Source organism: Podarcis liolepis (assembly GCF_965112155.1).
Source record: "Podarcis liolepis genome assembly, chromosome: 4".
NCBI lineage: Eukaryota > Metazoa > Chordata > Lepidosauria > Squamata > Lacertidae > Podarcis > Podarcis liolepis.
Genome location: NC_139558.1, coordinates 34,572,583 through 34,590,182, shown reverse-complemented (window position 1 = coordinate 34,590,182; position 17,600 = coordinate 34,572,583). Strand labels below are relative to the sequence as shown.

The following is a 17,600-nucleotide window of genomic DNA, read 5'->3' as shown; positions in this document are numbered from 1 at the left end:
AGAGGTACACTTAAGAGTTCCTGCACTGTGATGTTTGTACAGGATTTGCTCAAACCTGGTTTGTGAAACTTGTTGTTGTGTTGTGTGTGTGTAAATATATTACGCATACCATCCTAAGGAAGACTTGCCTCTTTTCAAACAGCATGACTTTCTACGGTGTGATAAATTGTAGTCACTTCAGAATGTCCCAACTCTACAGTTCTCAACAGAAGAAAGAGAATAATCACACTGTGTCTTTTCCTCCCCCCCCCCACTAAAAAAACCCATTTGATCTGGCAACTCTACCTTGGAGCTAAGTGCTGCAACTATTCTGCAGGAGGAATTCAATTTAGAAATAAAATCCACAGAAGTTTAAAATAAATTAAATATAAAATCAATATCTCAGTACAGCCGCTTCTGCGCTGCTGGTTTGATGTTAAATTCAATTCCTGCCTTTTCATTCACACAGTTTTAGATTTTGTAATGTCAAGGGCTTCTGTACAAGGGGCCCATGATGTAAGGGGCTGATATGTACTTGGGAACAGAGGAACTAGGCAGACAAGTTTTGAAATGTCACACAAAGCACTTTGATTTGAAACATCCAAAGGTTATTTGTTTAATTTGTGGGACATTATTGCAGTAAAACTAACAATACTGCAGTAAAACCAACAATTCGTGTTTTCCAGATAGGCACACGAAGAAGCTGAGGGTCACAGAGCTTTCCTGTAAATTTGCTAGAGAGAATTCTGTGAAATCACTTCCTTTGTCTGTCTTGGCAGGAAGCTGTAACACTTCCTTCCTGCCTGGGCACTCTCCTCTTTCTTTATCATGCTTTCCAGCCGACCACATGGGAACGTCTGAGCTCTGAAGCTCAGACACCATTTCTGAAGTTGCATTCTGTAATTAGTAACTTAGATAGAAATTATAAACCTGCCTTCATTTTGCTACGGTAATTCCTGCTTCCATGCCTAGATTATGTAAGTAAATACTACTTTTATTTCTTCACAAAACAATTTGTGCATTACTGTATTTTTGTGGGGGGAGGGGGGAAAGAAAAAGGGTAATACCAGGAAAATCCCGTCTACAGTACTTTAAAGCATCCTGGATTATTGTTCCTAGAAGGTTAAATCAACCTTTTCTTAGCTTCCAAGTTTAACCTGCAAAGGATGGTACTCTCCTGATCTCACTAATGTGAGCAATGAAGGATAATAACTAAAGTTACTAAACAATATATCCACTTCTACTGTCAAAATCCATCCCTACATTATTGTGTTGTCTCTGTTGCTCTGCCCTTAGCATAAACATATTATTGATATGATGTAGGCAGTTCTTAGCATCTAGAGAAAGTGTTGTCAATGTGGAGCCCCCCAGAAGTTGTGGACTACAACTCCCATCAACCCTGTGCATTGGCCATGCTCAGTGTTGTAGTCCCAACAGTATCTGGGAAGCTCTGCATTAGCTACTCTGGGTTTGGCTCAACCACAGGGAATATTCTTAGGATTTTCTTCATAACCAGGATGCATCCTTGACAGCATCTGTTCTATTAAAAATTGCAGGCCAGGACTTGCTCTGTGTAGTTTATGGTCTCATTCCATGGCAAGTCACAAAGTCACGAGAACTTTCAGTCGGTCAGTTGGCACCTGCTATTTCTTAACAGCCCTCATTTTACTAGCCAAAAAATTGCTGCCACTCTATATAAGGTTTCCTCTCCTAAGACAGCCTTTAGTTATTGTTCATCATGGTTTCCCTGTACAGTGGTGCCCCGCAAGACGAATGCCTCGCAAGACGGAAAACTCGCTAGACGAAAGAGTTTTCTGTTTTGGAGGTGCTTCGCAAAACAAATTTCCTATGGGCTTGCTTCGCAAGACGACAATGTCTTGCAAGTTCCTGCTGGTTTTTTTCCCTTCCCCCCCTTTTTCTAAGCCGCTTATCAGCTGATCCGATCAGCAGATAAGCCGCTAAAAGCTGCTAAAAGCCGCTAATAGCGCTAATCCGTCAATGGGCTTGCTTCGCAAGACGAAAAAACCGCTAGACGAAGAGAATCACAGAACGGATTCTTTTCGTCTTGCGAGGCACCACTGTATTATTTAATCCCATGAATCACTTAAAAACAACAACAACACTTTCCCTGTTTTCACCAAACTACTAAAATAATCATGGGGAGGGTCCTGCTGTCAGCTGTGGAACTTGCACTTCAGTGAATAGATACAGAATTGCCTGCCTTGTTAAAAAGAGGTCTTGTATATTGAGCAGCTGCATCGGAAAGATGGCTGGGATCCAGGTAATCTTTGGCTGCTTTTGCTGAGGTTTTAGTCTCTTTCCTTTCACTCTTAGCTTAATTCTTGGTCCATTGTCTACTTAATTGCAAAACATTACAAGATGAGACTAAACTCCCATGTCTTTGAAATTTGGGCCTTTTTGGGTTGAGATGTACCAGGTAGGATTTTGACCGAGGTGAACTTGTGGAGTATTCTCCAGCCCCCACAAAGCATTTTCCAGCCCTCACAAAGCAAGTCATATCAACTGCTGTTAAAGTGCCCTCCCAGGATGTAAATGAAATCTTAAGTTCGTTTCTTTCAGTGTTCACACAGATACTACATTAATCTGCAAAGCTTTAAAGACACGGAGCCCTTATGTGATAACATCTTAATTCAAACATTCTTTTCATACCTTTGCAGTTCGGATTTAGAAATTCCTTCCACAGACAAAGCTTCACCCATACATATAATAGCTGTCATGTGTCAAAATAATAATTACATAAATCACACTTGAGTTTGTATAGGGTTATGTTGTTATTAGGAAAGCATTAGAAGCACACAACCATGCCTAATAAACAAGGGAAACATTGGAAGCCCTGTCAGTTTATGTTTTTGTGAAAGCCAAAGTTGCCTTAGCTTGCTGTGAAAAAACAAATCAGCTTGCATGAAAAGAGAGAGGGAAAATAGCTTGGGGGAGGCTTGCAAAGGTACTTTTAAGAGATCATCTTGTAAAACATAATGATGAAATCTTGAGCAGCAAGAAAAACATGCCTTTCCCCTGAATCATACTAGAGACTATTTCCCTCTGGTGTATCTTAAAGTTATATTATTCATGATATTTTGTAATTGATACTTGAAAATGATGTAAAACTCAAGGACAGATTTAGTCCTAAGATTTAGTAGCATCCAAATAAGTTAAAAACCCTTCCTAGTAATAATCCCCTTAGAAAATCAAAACAGTTTATTTCAGCCAATAAATCAAAATCTATGTTCTGGCCCCAGAAAAGAAATCCTTATTAAATTAGTTAAAGAAAAACAAGATACAACCTGGAAGCTGGTGTTAGCACAGAATGAGGTTGCTAGGTGGGTGAGTCCTGAAAATGCTACATTGGCTGCCAGTGAGTTCGTGGGCCCAATTCAAGGCGTTCCGTCTGCCTATCTGCCTATCTGTCTGTCTATCATCTATCTATCTATCTATCTATCTATCTATCTATCTATCTATCTATCTATCTGATTTATACTCTGTCCAACCTCCTTAAAGTGATCCACACTTTAAAAACAAAAAAGCAAAACAAAAGCATTCTAAACAGTCAAAACTTCCTAAAAACATCTAAAAACCGATACACTTAAAAACACCATCCAATGATCTTGAGGTTGCAAAGAATGATAATCTTCAGCCACCAGGTGTTTGCGTAAACAAGAACATTTTCTTCCTGAAAGTGAATCATGGAGACACTACCGTAGACCACCAGTACTAGCGTACAAAGCCAAAACAGGTTGGGACCAAAATAATCTGAAGAACACTTCTTCCCAGTATCAACCATCTCAGCTTCCTGTGATCAGTGAGGGAGGCCACCACTAGGTGATGCCTGGTTGGCACTGAGCAATGAGAGAGTCTTCTTGGGAGCAGTTCCCTGTTTGTGGAATGCTGTTGCATCTGTCTCCCTCATCATGAACTTCCACGAGGAATTTAAAAACACCCAGTTATTTGATGGGAACAGAGTTGGCATGTGGGTCTGTTGCAAAGTTTGGTCCCTGCGTTTGTGTTTCTGGTGTATAGGTTGTTGCTGCTTTTTGGGGCACATTTTAGGCCATTTCTGCACTGCAGCAGAGTTGCAGCACACATGAAGAAGTCCTTGCTGTACGGATGGGGATTTAAATGTGTTATTTCAAGTTTGTGTGTATCCTGAGAAAGTTGCCGCAGACTTATTGAGTAATGTGCAGCATTAAAAGGAACAGCTGGAAAATCCACTAACTAAAAAAGTCCTTGACCTGCTCTGATACACCAGCATATGGTATATAAAATTGCCTCTAGGCGCTTGCAAGTATAGGTAGGCATGCACAATTAACTGCTTAAGTATTAAATATCTGTCTTGACTATGCATTTCTAGGCTTCTGGCAGTTCATTTTTGAGCCGCAACATGTTCCAGTAGTATTGCTCCCTTCTTGGGTTTGTTTCTTTTCCTCTGGAGCAAGAAAAATATAGTCTTTTAAGTGCACTCAGCTGAATGAAGTACTGGAAACAAGTAGATGTAGAGCAATCTTAGTTTTAGAGGACTCAGTAGATTTCCGCAATATTGAAACTCGGGAAAAGCTACTTATAGCAGATAGCTGCCTGGTAAAATTGCTTGAAGAATCCCTAAAGCCGTGTGTGATGGAAAATATAACCAATGGCTGCAACAGCTTGGGTTTTCTTCACCATAGCTTTCAGGTGAGCTACGACATCACATTTAAGATAATCTGAAAAATTCTGCACTGTTTCAGACTGTGTCTAGGAGATTGGTGGGATGCTGAAGTGTGATATATGACATAACATGAATTAGTACCCTCAAAATGCAGCAGCTGTGAGCTTATTAGGCCTGTGTAACAACAACAACAACAACAACAACAAATTTTTATTTCTATCCCGCCCTCCCCAGCCGAAGCCGGGCTCAGGGTGGCTAACAACAATAAAATAATACAACATTCTACAATCATTTCATTATCATTTTCATATTCATTTCATTATAAAATTAATTCAAATCAGATCAACGGCAACCATTGGGCTAGAGTTCTGTGAGGATTGCCAAAGGAGGGAGTCAGGCTGTGCCCTGGCCAAAGGCCTGGTGGAACAGCTCTGTCTTGCAGGCCCTGCGGAAAGATGTCAAGTCCCGCAAGGCCCTAGTCTCTTGTGACAGAGCGTTCCACCAGATCGGAGCCACAGCCGAAAAAGCCTTGGCTCTGGTTGAGGCCAGCCTAATCTCTCTGTGGCCTGGGACCTTCAAGATGTTTTTGTTTGAAGACCATAAGTTCCTCTGTGAGACATACCAGGAGAGGAGATGTATGTTAAGGAGGGCCCACTGCATGCTGTAAGGACCCCCATTTCTGGCCGTTCTGTTACCTAGGGATGTGGGAAGATGCCCTTTACCAAATCAGACCACACATGCTCAGCATTGCCCACAATAACCGCCAGTGACTCTCCTAATCAAACATACTGAGAGTAAAATAAATAACAGTAGTGCCAAGATGGCGTAGTGGTCAAAATGTATTAGTGTGCGCCATCTGGTGTAAATAAGCCAGTTAATAAGTCGAGCAATGCCCTTTGGAAAACCTCTAAGCAATTGGTTTACTTGATACCACATTCAACACTCTTCTAAAACTGTTCTATAACATTCAAACTTGCAGTATGAAATCATTATCCATCACAGCGTTGGGTTTTTATTTGGTGAATTATCTACACTTCTCTGAAAACGTATAATAAATTAATTCGGATGACCAATAGCATTGTGTTGAATTACATTCTGTGCTGTCAAATTCTTGTTGCTTTGTGCACATGTTTGAATCACAATTTGCTGCGCCTTAATTTTTAACTTCATCGTTATCAGCTGGATTCATTCATTTTGTATGGGGACTGCAGATTTTAATTTCACACTAAGGTCATTTGATTCCCCAGCTGCAGTTGCCATTTCATCATCGTCTTCTCTTATTTTGCTTGCTTGCTTTTGAAGTTGCACATACTGTGAGTTTCTTCATGCTTTAACTTGGTGCTCTTGTACTATGTTTGATTTCTGAATCGCATGAACTACATTTTTAAAAAAATTATTTGTGAAACTTTTAAGAGCTTTCAAATCATTGTGAATAGTGTTACCAGGTGTTTGCCTGGACCCCTGCATGTGGCAACGGAAAGCCTTGAATCTCCAGGTGGCCAAGAGTGCCTTAGAAATATTATTATTATTATTATTATTATTATTATTATTATTATTATTATTATTATTACTGTGCACACAGCTTGCAAGCATAGATTGTGGGCTCATCCACAGCTTATCACACTGCTTTGGGAAAATCCACTCTTTATCACTGAATTGGAGCAAACGTTAATTGGGTTTTCTGCATGGATTCAGGGGTACAGAGTGGGTTTTCCTGGGGAAAGCAGCGGGGCAAATGGAAAACTGCTCAGATCAGACCCATGCCTAGTAAGCACATGCAATGCATGTAATGTCTTTCATTCTATAGTTGTGTGATGTGTGCTGATATTGAATTGTGATGGCCATTGGCTATAAACAATTAAAATCTATTGATTGATAGTATGCCCAGGAGAAGCAGAAAGCCTGTCGGACCCATGCTTTTCAGGCATGGGACAAGTGAAGTGTGGACGAACCCTTTCCAGAGGGTATTTCCTTGTCCATTTCCTTCTCCCCTTTCCCAATTAACCTCCATCGCCAGGACTTAGTGGTGGGAGGGAGCGGAGGAGAAGAAAAATAATTGGGCTGGGCTCAAGAGGGTTATGAGTGTTCATAAACCTCTAACCATGACACTACACTGGAATTTAATGTGAATATTTTTTTAAAAATAGCATTGACTATGGCTCAGTACTGGACTGGGCCCCTGGTGTCTAGGGAGGGAAAGCTTGACCTTTCCCCCTTGCCACTGTCCTGACAAAAACTGCCCTCCTTTCACATGGGTGGCAATAAGAACTTACCCACCAGAAATAATCAGTGTTGTGGGGTGGTGGCAGGATGAAAGAATTTCCACTGGAATCATAGTAAGGAGGAAAGTGCTCAGTTCTCCCTTCCTGCCTACTGTGGTTCTGATCCTGCTTCAAGAACTATATTTGTGGTTCGAGGACCCGAACCCTGCGCAGTGGAATGAAACACAAGGACATGTGATATAAGGTTAATGGGCAAGAAAAGGCCACAACTTTATTGATTACAGCAAGTGAAAAGGTATTGGCTTAGGCATTGGATTATGTCAGCTGACTCCACCCACTCGGAGAGGGGTGAGTTTAAAAAACAAAGGGGGTTTATTCACCAGTAGGTGGAGCCTGTTGATGTCAATCCAACTATAAGCTCTCCCCTAATGTCACCCAGGGTCGTGCCATGGCCTCCCGCCAAGCAGGCATCGGACAGAATACACGACCGCCGGATTCCTTTAACGGAATACCCAAAAATTGAAGGCGCAGGCGATGGCCACACCTAGCCCTTCGACACCACAACACATTATTCCAATGCCTAACCTACCCACCAATACCACAAAAGTTGTGACGATTGCTACGAGGTAGGCGAAAAAACCAAAAGGCCTAATGCCAAATGGAAAAATTCCTACCAGGCCCCCCGGACAACCAGGGCGACCAACCTAAGGTCCATAGCAAGGCCAAAAGAAAACTGGAAACCCTGCTCTAAGGGAGTGGAGGGTGGGTGACTCGCGACGGGACGACAAAAAGTGAGGGCTGGAGGCTGGCGCCGCAGCAATTTAGGCTGCTGTACATGCCCCCTTGAAGGCACCTGGTTGGGTGCCTGGCCAAGGGCGTGGGCGCCAGCCAGGTGGGTGGGAGGCAGGGGGCAAACGCCCCCTGCTTGAAGCGGAGTCCGGCTCCCGGCCACAACCACTCCCCTCTCTTGCAGGGAGGAGAGTCTTTGTTTGAAAAATGTTCATGTTAAATGCAGTAACATTTAGTGACACACGTTGATTAGCCCTTATGCCATTTCCTAAACAAAGAAAAGCTGAGGCAGAGGTAGATATCTTCGGGCAGCATATTATTCCAAAAAGCTAGAATTGGGCCCTGCTTCACACCGCAGCAGATTTAACTACTTTGATGAAAGGAAGTCAAAGCGGGTCCTCCTTTGAAGTTCTTAAAATCTCATGCTGGAACATGCAGTCCCTGGACTACGCTGTGCTCAGGCTGCATAGAGGTTCAAAGGATGAAACCAATATTTCAAATAGTACCTGAAGCTAACTGCAAATTCCTTGCAGCTCACCTAGACTGGAATACACCTGTTCCTATCTCCCTATTCTTCTTCAACTAAGGGGTGAGTTGCTGTGCTTTGCACCAGCTGTAGCTTCTGTCTTCGCCATCCAAGACAGGAGAGCACAATTCAGTAATCAATCCTCTTGGTTACAAAAGCATTGCTGTGCATAAGGGAAGTCACAATCTACAACCTTACCCAAGCTGATAACCTCCATATATCTTAGCCTGCAGGTCTCGTCAGCCCCTGCCAGCATGTCAGTACTGCCAGAGAATGTGGGAGTTCTGCTTTAGCAACCTCTTTAAGGATGAAAGCTCAACACCCAGGCAGTTTTCTGCTAATTTTATTGACAGTTAATTTTGTTATTTGGAGCTTGGTGATTTTTTACATGACTGTTCAATTGGTGGTCTTAATGGCATAGTGAAGAGGGGTGGTTTTTTAAATTTTGATTTTAGTGTATGATCACTTTCATTGTATGGCTGTATTTTATAGTGTTGTATTTCCCTCCCTTGTCTGGTGGATGAAAAGTGCATTAGGACTTTAGAGAATAATAATAATAATAATAATAATAATAATAATAATAATAATAAGCGATAAAACATCAAACATTAAAACTTCCCTGAACAGGGCTGCCTTCAGATGTCTTCTAAAAGTCAGAAAGTTGTTTATTTCCTTGACATCTGATGGGAGGGCATTCCACAGGGCAGGCGCCACTACGAAAAAGGCCCTCTGCCTGGTTCCCTGTAATCTCACTTCTTGCAGTGAGGGAACCTCCAGAAGGCCCTTGGAGCTGGACCTCAGTGTCACAGCTGAACGATGGGGGTGGAGACACTCCTTCAGGTCACCAACGTTTTTAGGCCTGTGGACACATTTGGATTTTTGAGTAAGTACCATGGGCACTACCTACTCTGGTCACTTATCTTCCCTCTCCCTAGATCGGTCCGCCTTGCAAGACACAAAAAGAGAATGTGCATGAGCGTGCGCGTGCGCGCGCACACACACACACAGCTTTTCCAAGCAATCTGAGTAAAAGTCAGATCCAGGAGAGTTAATCTGATCCTCTGAAAGCACATAGGCCTAGAGCTGAAAGAGTAAGTCGCCCTTCCAACTTCCTCCTTTAGCTCTATGTACTTCTTAAGAGAGAAAATAATCATGCTGACCATCTCATGACCAATGGGATGGTGAGGGTATGTTTGTCTCAGAAGCCTTGCTTTGCTCTAAGGCAGGCATGTCCAAAGTTCACCGGCTGGTTTAATCCTGCCCCTGTGGCAGTTTATTTCCTGGGGTAAAATCCCCCCAAAAGGATTCACACATGTTTACTTCATCAAATCTGGCCCTCTTTGAAAAAAGTTTGGGCACCCCTTCTAAGGGAAGAGCTGAAGGGCATCACCTGGGCACCATGTTGGTGACCGCTTCTATATGATAATGATGATGATGCCATCAGGTTGGAGAAGGCTAATCTACAAATTAGATGAAGCAGGTGAAAAAAGTTCTTCCTTACCACTTCTGGTAGGAAACTGGTGGCAATTTGATAGGAACCAAAGTTCAAGACTAGATACTTGACAGTGTGCAATGGGAAATGCTTTCATGAGGAATCAGAAAGCTATCTGTTGAAAAGGATAGTGGAAGAGATAACGCTTTCTGGGTAAGAAAATGTGCGCATGATGTTATGAGGCCCAAAAGTTTACTGTCTTAATAGGAAGCATCTGGCAGCTGTACTTTCTCTAGAAGGTCAGTATAATGTTTAGCACATATTTTGTTTGAAAACTGAGTGCAGATTTCAACAAAATAAATCCGGCAGGATTTTCCAAATTTGAAGAGCAAAACCTAGCTTTTAATTTGTCTTTCTTGAGATCTATTCTTCCACCCCCACCCCTGATGTGTGGGTTATTGCTAAAAGCAGCTAAATGTAAAAATCTGGGCACAGACTCAAGAGACAGAAATCCAGAAGTAATTCTTGCAATTTTAGCAATCAGAGCAAAATAGGATTATAGGTTTTATTCAGTGTTTTCAGATCCTTGGTGACTGCCATGTATGATTACTGGTAGGTAAGCACACAGCAATTCTCATGCAAATCTAGGCTATCTGGAATCCACAGCAATTTTGACGTGGCATTAAGGATCACAAAGCAAATTTAGCCACCTGCTGTGTCTGGCAAAACAGGTGCCCAAAATTTAGTGGATGTTCTGGACATCTCTAAAATGTAGGGGGGGGGGTCTGTCTGTATGTTGTTGGAAAGAGGTGTTTTACGAGATATGTCTATGAATTGTACTACAATTTGATATATGAGAAAATTAGAACATACAAAGAGCCCTTCTGAATCAGATCAGAAGCCAATTCAGTCCAGCATCCTGCTCTCAGATCATAGATGCCCCCATCCCATAGATGCCCATGGGAAGGCCATAAGCACCAAAGCAGTCTCCCTATTAGCAGATCCCTAACAACTGGTAATCAGAGACATACTGCATCTGATTCTGGAGGTAACATAGCCATCATGACTAGGAGTCCCTTGATAGCCTCATCCTTCGTTAATTTGTCAAATCACCCTTTAAAGCTGTGGGTGGCCAACACTACATATTCCAAGTCTCATTTGGGATCATTCCTTCCATGCTTGGTAGCCTCATCCACATTGTCGAGGACTTGCTTCTCCAGAGAGGAGAATTCCAGCAGAACAAGGAGGAGGATGGGATGGAAAACCTCTGAGGATCCAAGCCTATGTTTGCTTTTCCTGTTTGTGGTTGTCGTTGTTGTCAAGACAATGGTGCCACAATGGCTTGAAATTTGGATCTGAAAGCACATGCACATAGGCTATCTTGGTCATTTACAGTGCATATATGTATAATGCTTGCTTGTTTATGTTGTGGGTAAACTTAATTTTATGCTGCACAAAAAAGAAAGCTCTCTGTTTCTTCCTCTTTCACAACAACCTCTGAGGCCCATCTCATGTTCATTGCAAGGGGCCCTGAAACCCCAAGATAGTTCTTTTCAGCAGCCATAGGTGACTTGCAGAGAGGGAGAGGGAGAACTGGAAACTTTCCTTCTATGAATTTGCTTAAGTTAATTTATCTTAGGATCCAGACCATAGGTTGTAAAGTATAGTCCACTGTATGACGTGCTAGAAACAAGTAGATACAGAATCATTTACGTTTTAGTAGATAATGTAGATTTTAGGAGTATTCAACATGTATATAGCTGCTTTTTGCAGATAGCTACCTAATAAAATTTCTTGAAGAATCTCTCGCACCAGACATTTTGTGTGTGTGTGTGTGTGTGTGTGTGTGTGTGTGAGAGAGAGAGAGAGAGAGAGAGAGAGAGAGAGAGAGAGAGAAAACATAAACTATGAACAAAACAGTGATATACAATGAATGGACTCTGTCTCTTTCCCCCCCCCTGCCCAACTTTTAGGTGAGTTATGGCACACATTAAAAAGTAATCTGAAGAATTCTGTGCTGTTTCAGTCTCTGTCCAGGAAATTGGTTGGACTTCAAGGAATGATATATGTAGCATAAAGTCTTATCCTCAAACTACAGCAGCACTGGTTTGTTGCTATTGGGCTGCGGGCATATATTGTATGTCAGAGGGCCCATGGCTCAGGGTAAAAGCCTAGATTCAATCCCTGTGATATTTTCCAAGTAGTAATACTCTGGTTTCTCCTCAGATCGTATAGATCTTTCGCCTTTAACTAAAGATATTTTCCAAGTAGTGCATCCCAAGAGAAGGTCTCTGCCTGATTCCTTGGAAAGCTGACATGAATTAAGAATAGTGGAGTGGTGTCATCTAGATACTGTTGGTCTACTCTACATCTTCAATTAGCATCAGCTAGCATGGCCAACGGTTAGGGATGATGGGAGCTGTTAATCTAGCAACATCAAGAGGGTACCATGTTGGTTGCCCATGGATTAGATGTACCAGTGGTAAGGCTCAGCAGAAGTCGCTGAGGATGCACACGTGTCTAAACACTACCCTGGAGATCCTCAGGTTGCAAGGTACGTTTGGGTTTGGTAGAAGGACACATATACAGGTCTGAGGTCCCAACTCTGTGGCAGCATAAATTCAGAGACCAGTATCAATGGTTAAAGCACCACGGGATAGCAAGTGGATGTTGGAGGATGGAGAACAAGCAGACAGTGGGGATGGCGAACCCTTCACCCTGCCATTTGTTGTTGGGATACGGCTCACATCATCCCTGCTGACTGGGGTTCCTTGGGAATTGGACCTTCCAACAACATCTGAAGGTCCGCAGCTTCTGCATCCCTGATCTAGGTGCATGTGCTTGCAGATCCAAATATATATATATTTGTCCCATCCTCAAATGATACAACTGCTTGTATATCAAGGCAAGGCATCATGAGAAAAAGAATTCGTGCCACAACCACCAATACATTTACATCCTATCCCTCCATGTACACTGCTTTATTTGAATGTCTTTAAATGGCTATGGTTTGCCTTTTTGTTCGATTTTCCTCTCATCTCATTTGGTTAAAAAGAAGAAAGCATGCTTTAGAAAAAAATGTAGGCTATGAGATAGACGGCAGTAATTTTTCTTGTGTGAAAAGTAGTCAGATGTAACCATTTAATTAATCTTTAGCTCCATACAGCCACCTCTCTCACATTTGAAAATGGTGTTTAATAATTGCATTATTTTAGTCATAATTTTGTGAAAAGATAAAGCAGATTACCATTTGGAAGCCAGGAAGTGACCTGTGAGATAAGGAAATGTAAGGACTTTCTACTTAAAAATCACTACATGTTTCAACTGAATAAAAAAGCACAAAAACTGTACTTAGCAATAAAAAGGCATAAAAAGATGAAGCTGCTTAATGATTAAATCAGGTGACGAGCAACTTTATTCTCATTAAAATTACTTCAAGTTTATGTAATTAATTCAAATTATGAGAAACAAATTAGTGTCACAGTATTATAATTTGACTTATACACTACTTAGATGCCAATACCCACACACACATAATTAAAATACATTTTCTATAGTTAAAATGATGCATGCCATTTTTATATAGCTTTCCTCTTAAAACTAAATTAATCAAACCTCAGAGGTCTGAAGGCTATAAATTTTTATTCTTTGTCATGAAAGGCAAATATCCTAGGATCACTTTATGGTCTAAAAATACATAAAGGTCTCTCAGAGTGGAATATAATCAATGAAACAAAAGGCAGCAGGATTCAATATGATCATCTTTCCAGACTTTATCTGTTTGGTCCAGTCACTCCTCATAAGCCCTGTACAATTTTTAAAAACATATCTCTCTTGCAACATGGTGACGAGGCCTTTGTACAACACCAGACCCTCCAAGTGTCTCTATTTTCCAGGGACATCCCTGATTTAGAGAAGCTGTCCCGGTTTCTGATTTGATCCTGGAATGTCCCACTTTTCCTTAGGATGTCCCTATTTTCATTGGAGAAATATTGGAGGGTATGGAGTTATCTGACCCCCGAGCCATCTGAAGGCAGCCCTGTACAAAGGTTTTTGTAATGTTTAATGTTTTATTATGTTTTTTATATATGTTGGAAGCTGCCCAGAGTGGCTGGGGCAACCGAAAAAGATGTGTGGGGTATAAACAGTAACATTATCATTATGGAATGGGACATCCCTATTTTCACTGGAGAAATGTTGGAGGGTATGCAACACACCCTTTAACTCCCCTTGCTTTCCCCCCATTTCAGATTCCTCCATCTTCTGCAGCATGTGAAAGAAACTAGTCTATGTTTGGGAAGACACCCAATCAAGAAATAATCTGACATGTGGAAGGGTAGATCAGAGCTGGGGAAACTTTGGCGCTCCAGATGTTGCTGAACTATGACTTTGCGTCAGCTCCAGCAAGAATGGTCAATGACCAAGGATGACAGGAGCTGTAGTTCCTTAGCCTTTGGAGGACCAGAGGTTCCCCACAGCTGGGGTGGAGAAACATATTTCAATCCAGGCAAATCTTTCAGAGGTCTTGGATAAATGTGGTGCAGCAGAAGAAACAGAAACTGATGATGATAGCTTGGAAAACTAAAGTGATTAAATTTCATGTACTATTCCTTGAGTCTAGGTCTCCCCCACAATTTTTCTCAGCTCTTTTAATGGAAATGAGTGCTTTATGTCTGCTTGACATTGTAGAGACCTACAAATTTCAAGAATGTATAATAATTTGTGTACTATAATGCTGATGGCTAATTCCATTTTTATAGGTTTTTTTGCCTTTTCTGCATAAACTGGCAAAACCAAAGAGACAGTTTGGCAGTTCTAGAATCCTTCTGTTGAGGAACACTGGTAAACCTAGTACATGCCTTGGTGACATCTAAATGAAATCCCCGAGTTACTGCGTTCCAAATTACTGCCACAATCCAGCACAAGTTTGCTAAGGCTAAGCCCCTTGAAATCAATGGTACTTTAGATGAGTCTGATTCCCAGGACATTGTTTTCAATGGCTACATTTTGCTCACTTGTAGTTTTTAGAGAGATTTGATGGACTGTAGATGTATGAATGACTTTTGCATCTGCAAAACTCTGTGAAGAAGTCATGTATCCTCCTCCTCTTTAGATTTAATGTGAAATGTGCATTGCCTTCTTATTCAGCATTTTCGGAAAATATAGGTGATACCTCATCGAGTCAAACCCAGAGTAAACCAGTTGAAACCAATGGATTTTAGCTACTACATTGATTTCAATGAGTTTGCTCTGGTTAACAATGGATATTATGTGATTAATAATACTTTGGGTCTGAAAGTTACTATGTGTATTTGTGGCTGATTAATTAATTTAGAATTTCAGCAAGAAAGTGATGTTTCTTCAATGATCTTTTCTTGTTGTTTCAGGTTGGGTTTTCCCATGATGATTATGAGCTGCATCATTGGAATGTGCTATCTCCTTGTTGCTCACGTTGTATTGGGTTGGACCTAAGAATGTATATATTGATTATATATACTGAAGACCAAAAGACATTTTTCGTTCTTTTCCAACCTCTGTTGCATTTTTACAAGGCTGTATGAAAACAAAAAGCTTTTATTTGGGGGGCGGGGGGAGTGGAGTCATTCATGCTGCTACTCCTGTCCAGCTTTCTGTTATGAACATGGGAATTCATCTGATGCCTATATAGAATTTCTCCACTTGGAAATGATGCCCACATTCATTTCAGTTGAGAGAACCAATTTCTGTGCACATTATTTTGTGTGTGTGTGTGTGTGTGTGTGTGTGTGTGTGTGTGTGAATTGCCTACCTCTGCTGAAATATTGACAGGGACCATTGTGAATGCAAGAGAGATATGTGCTCATGTCTAATGCACAGGATGCTCTGGGCCACAGCTGTATTTAATAACTGGCAGCTAAACAGCTGAGACACAAAATCAAAAACATCTCATAATGCACATTTTGATGGGCTATACCATTTTAGATTAAAGGTGGAAGAATTGTGTGAATGCCATACAGAATAGAAGCTAGTGTGTCAAGAGAAAAAGTGAAGAGTTAGATCCTTACTTATTAGTTTTATATATGAAGAAGCATTCAGATGTGAACCCCCCCTGCAGTCTAAAATTGTATAGCAGAGGGAAAAAATCACCATATGACCCTTTAGATAATGTGCTTCCATCCTTAATTTACGTCACTGTGGGCTTATGTTCTTTGACCAGCTTATAGAGCAGAATATTGTGATTTAAGATGCACAAATGGTCTTATGGTGGAACCAAATTTCTTTAGGTTCATTTTTCAGTTCGAAAGTAGTGATTTTGCTGAGGATGAGTCCTCCCAGATCTTTAATCCTATTATTATTATTATTATTATTATTATTATTATTATTATTATTATTATGAGACGCTTGCCTGATACTCCTCAGAGGTCCTTTGCTTTGCTCCCACTTCAGTGGACATTTTAAGGAAACAACTCCTGGTAGGATTCAACAGACTTGTTTCATGTGCAGAACAATGTCAGCTCATGCAATGAGATTCCAGCCCCTCCTTCCTCCCGTGCCTTCTAAATCTGTTCTGGAGAGTTAGAGGAACCCCCCAGAACAGTTTTAAGGGGTGAACAGGAGGAGTAGAAGGGGGAAAGTGCCATTGCATGAGTGGATCTTATTCTCCATGCACATAAACCACTTGAGTTCCCCCCAGTTTCATTCTTACTTGAGACCACACAATGGGCACAATGACATCAGAATACCAGGTAGTTAATCAGATTTGACTATTTGTTGTAACCAATAATAGTATTAAATAAAGACAGTTAAATAAAGACAATTATTGCCCAAGAAGGTAGAACCCCAAACCAGTAGGTTCAAATGAAGAGAGGATAGTGTTACTAAACATTTTTTTAAAAACAAAAACAAAAACCAGAGTCTCTGTTAGTATGAGTTTTTTGGATACTGGAACAGACTTCCTCAGAAAATGGTACACTTGGCTCCGTTGTAAGTTTTTAAGCAGTGGTTTTAACAATGAAATTTGAACATACGTCCTGCATCAGCAGATGGTTGGACCTTTGCTGTCCTGTCCAACTCTGTGATTCTTTGAAAATGAACACTTTTACAGCCCCTTAGCAATGATTCACCGGAAACTGCAGAAAGAGGGAGACTTCTTTCAATTCCGATAATGATCCTTGTGAAAGTGGTGTCCCTTTTTAGCTCAGCCCTAAGTAATATCCAAATAAATGCTTTTTGAGATATGAGTATTCACAAGGGACTATATTTTTATCCTAAAATTATGTTTGCTATGGTCTGCATGTACTCACAGATGAAAACCTCACTTGCTATGTTCAGTAGTTTTTCTTTTGGTTGTCGATTTGCCTGTTGATATATTCTCTAATTGTATGAAAGCACCTGATACTCTGCCAGTGTTTGCTTTAGTAGATGAGTAAATAGGCAAACTGCATAATGAATGATACATCATTGTCTGTGTTTTAAAATAAACACATCCAAAGGAAGATTTGGAGTGGAAACAATAATCCCTTTTAATCTGGCTCATGGTTATCTGCAACTAAGTGTTTTCATGGGAAATATTATCATTCAACACTTAGACGGGTTTATATAAATTAAATGAGGATAAATTAGTCTGTTAGGTAAATTTCAGAACTGTTTACCTATGTGGGGGATACAGTGATTTCAGTATTTTTGGTAGTAGTCAAGGATATGTACATACTTGCTTTTGGTGTTGCTAATCAGTGCTGTTGAAGAACAGCAGTAGGGCAGAATCATTTCCCACTATCTGAGTGCAATCTTATGGGTAATGTGATTGCAAATATAGAACCAGGGCAGCTATAGAGAGAATGAGTGCATCTGGAATAAAAAAACATCTTCTTGTAAATACCGTATTTTTCGCTCTATAAGATGCACTCAGATACAAGACGCACCAAGTTTTTGGAGGAAGAAAACAAGAAAAAATAAATCTAAATCTCAGAAGCAAGAACAGCAAGAGGGATTGCTGTGCAGTGAAAGCAG

The 17,600-nt window shown here is 40.9% G+C and overlaps 1 protein-coding gene across 4 annotated transcripts in view; it reads left to right on the top strand.

Moving 5' to 3' along the window:
* Nucleotides 1-17,107, top strand: part of OCA2 (OCA2 melanosomal transmembrane protein) — a 153,793-nt gene extending 136,686 nt beyond the window's left edge. For all 4 annotated transcript variants that reach the window (XM_083501713.1, XM_083501711.1, XM_083501714.1 and 1 more), the window contains exon 24: nt 14,999-17,107. In XM_083501713.1, coding sequence (XP_083357839.1) covers nt 14,999-15,083 — 85 coding nt within the window. In that variant the 3' untranslated portion in view covers nt 15,084-17,107. The remainder of the gene's footprint in view (nt 1-14,998) is intronic.
* Nucleotides 17,108-17,600: the final 493 nt, after the last annotated feature.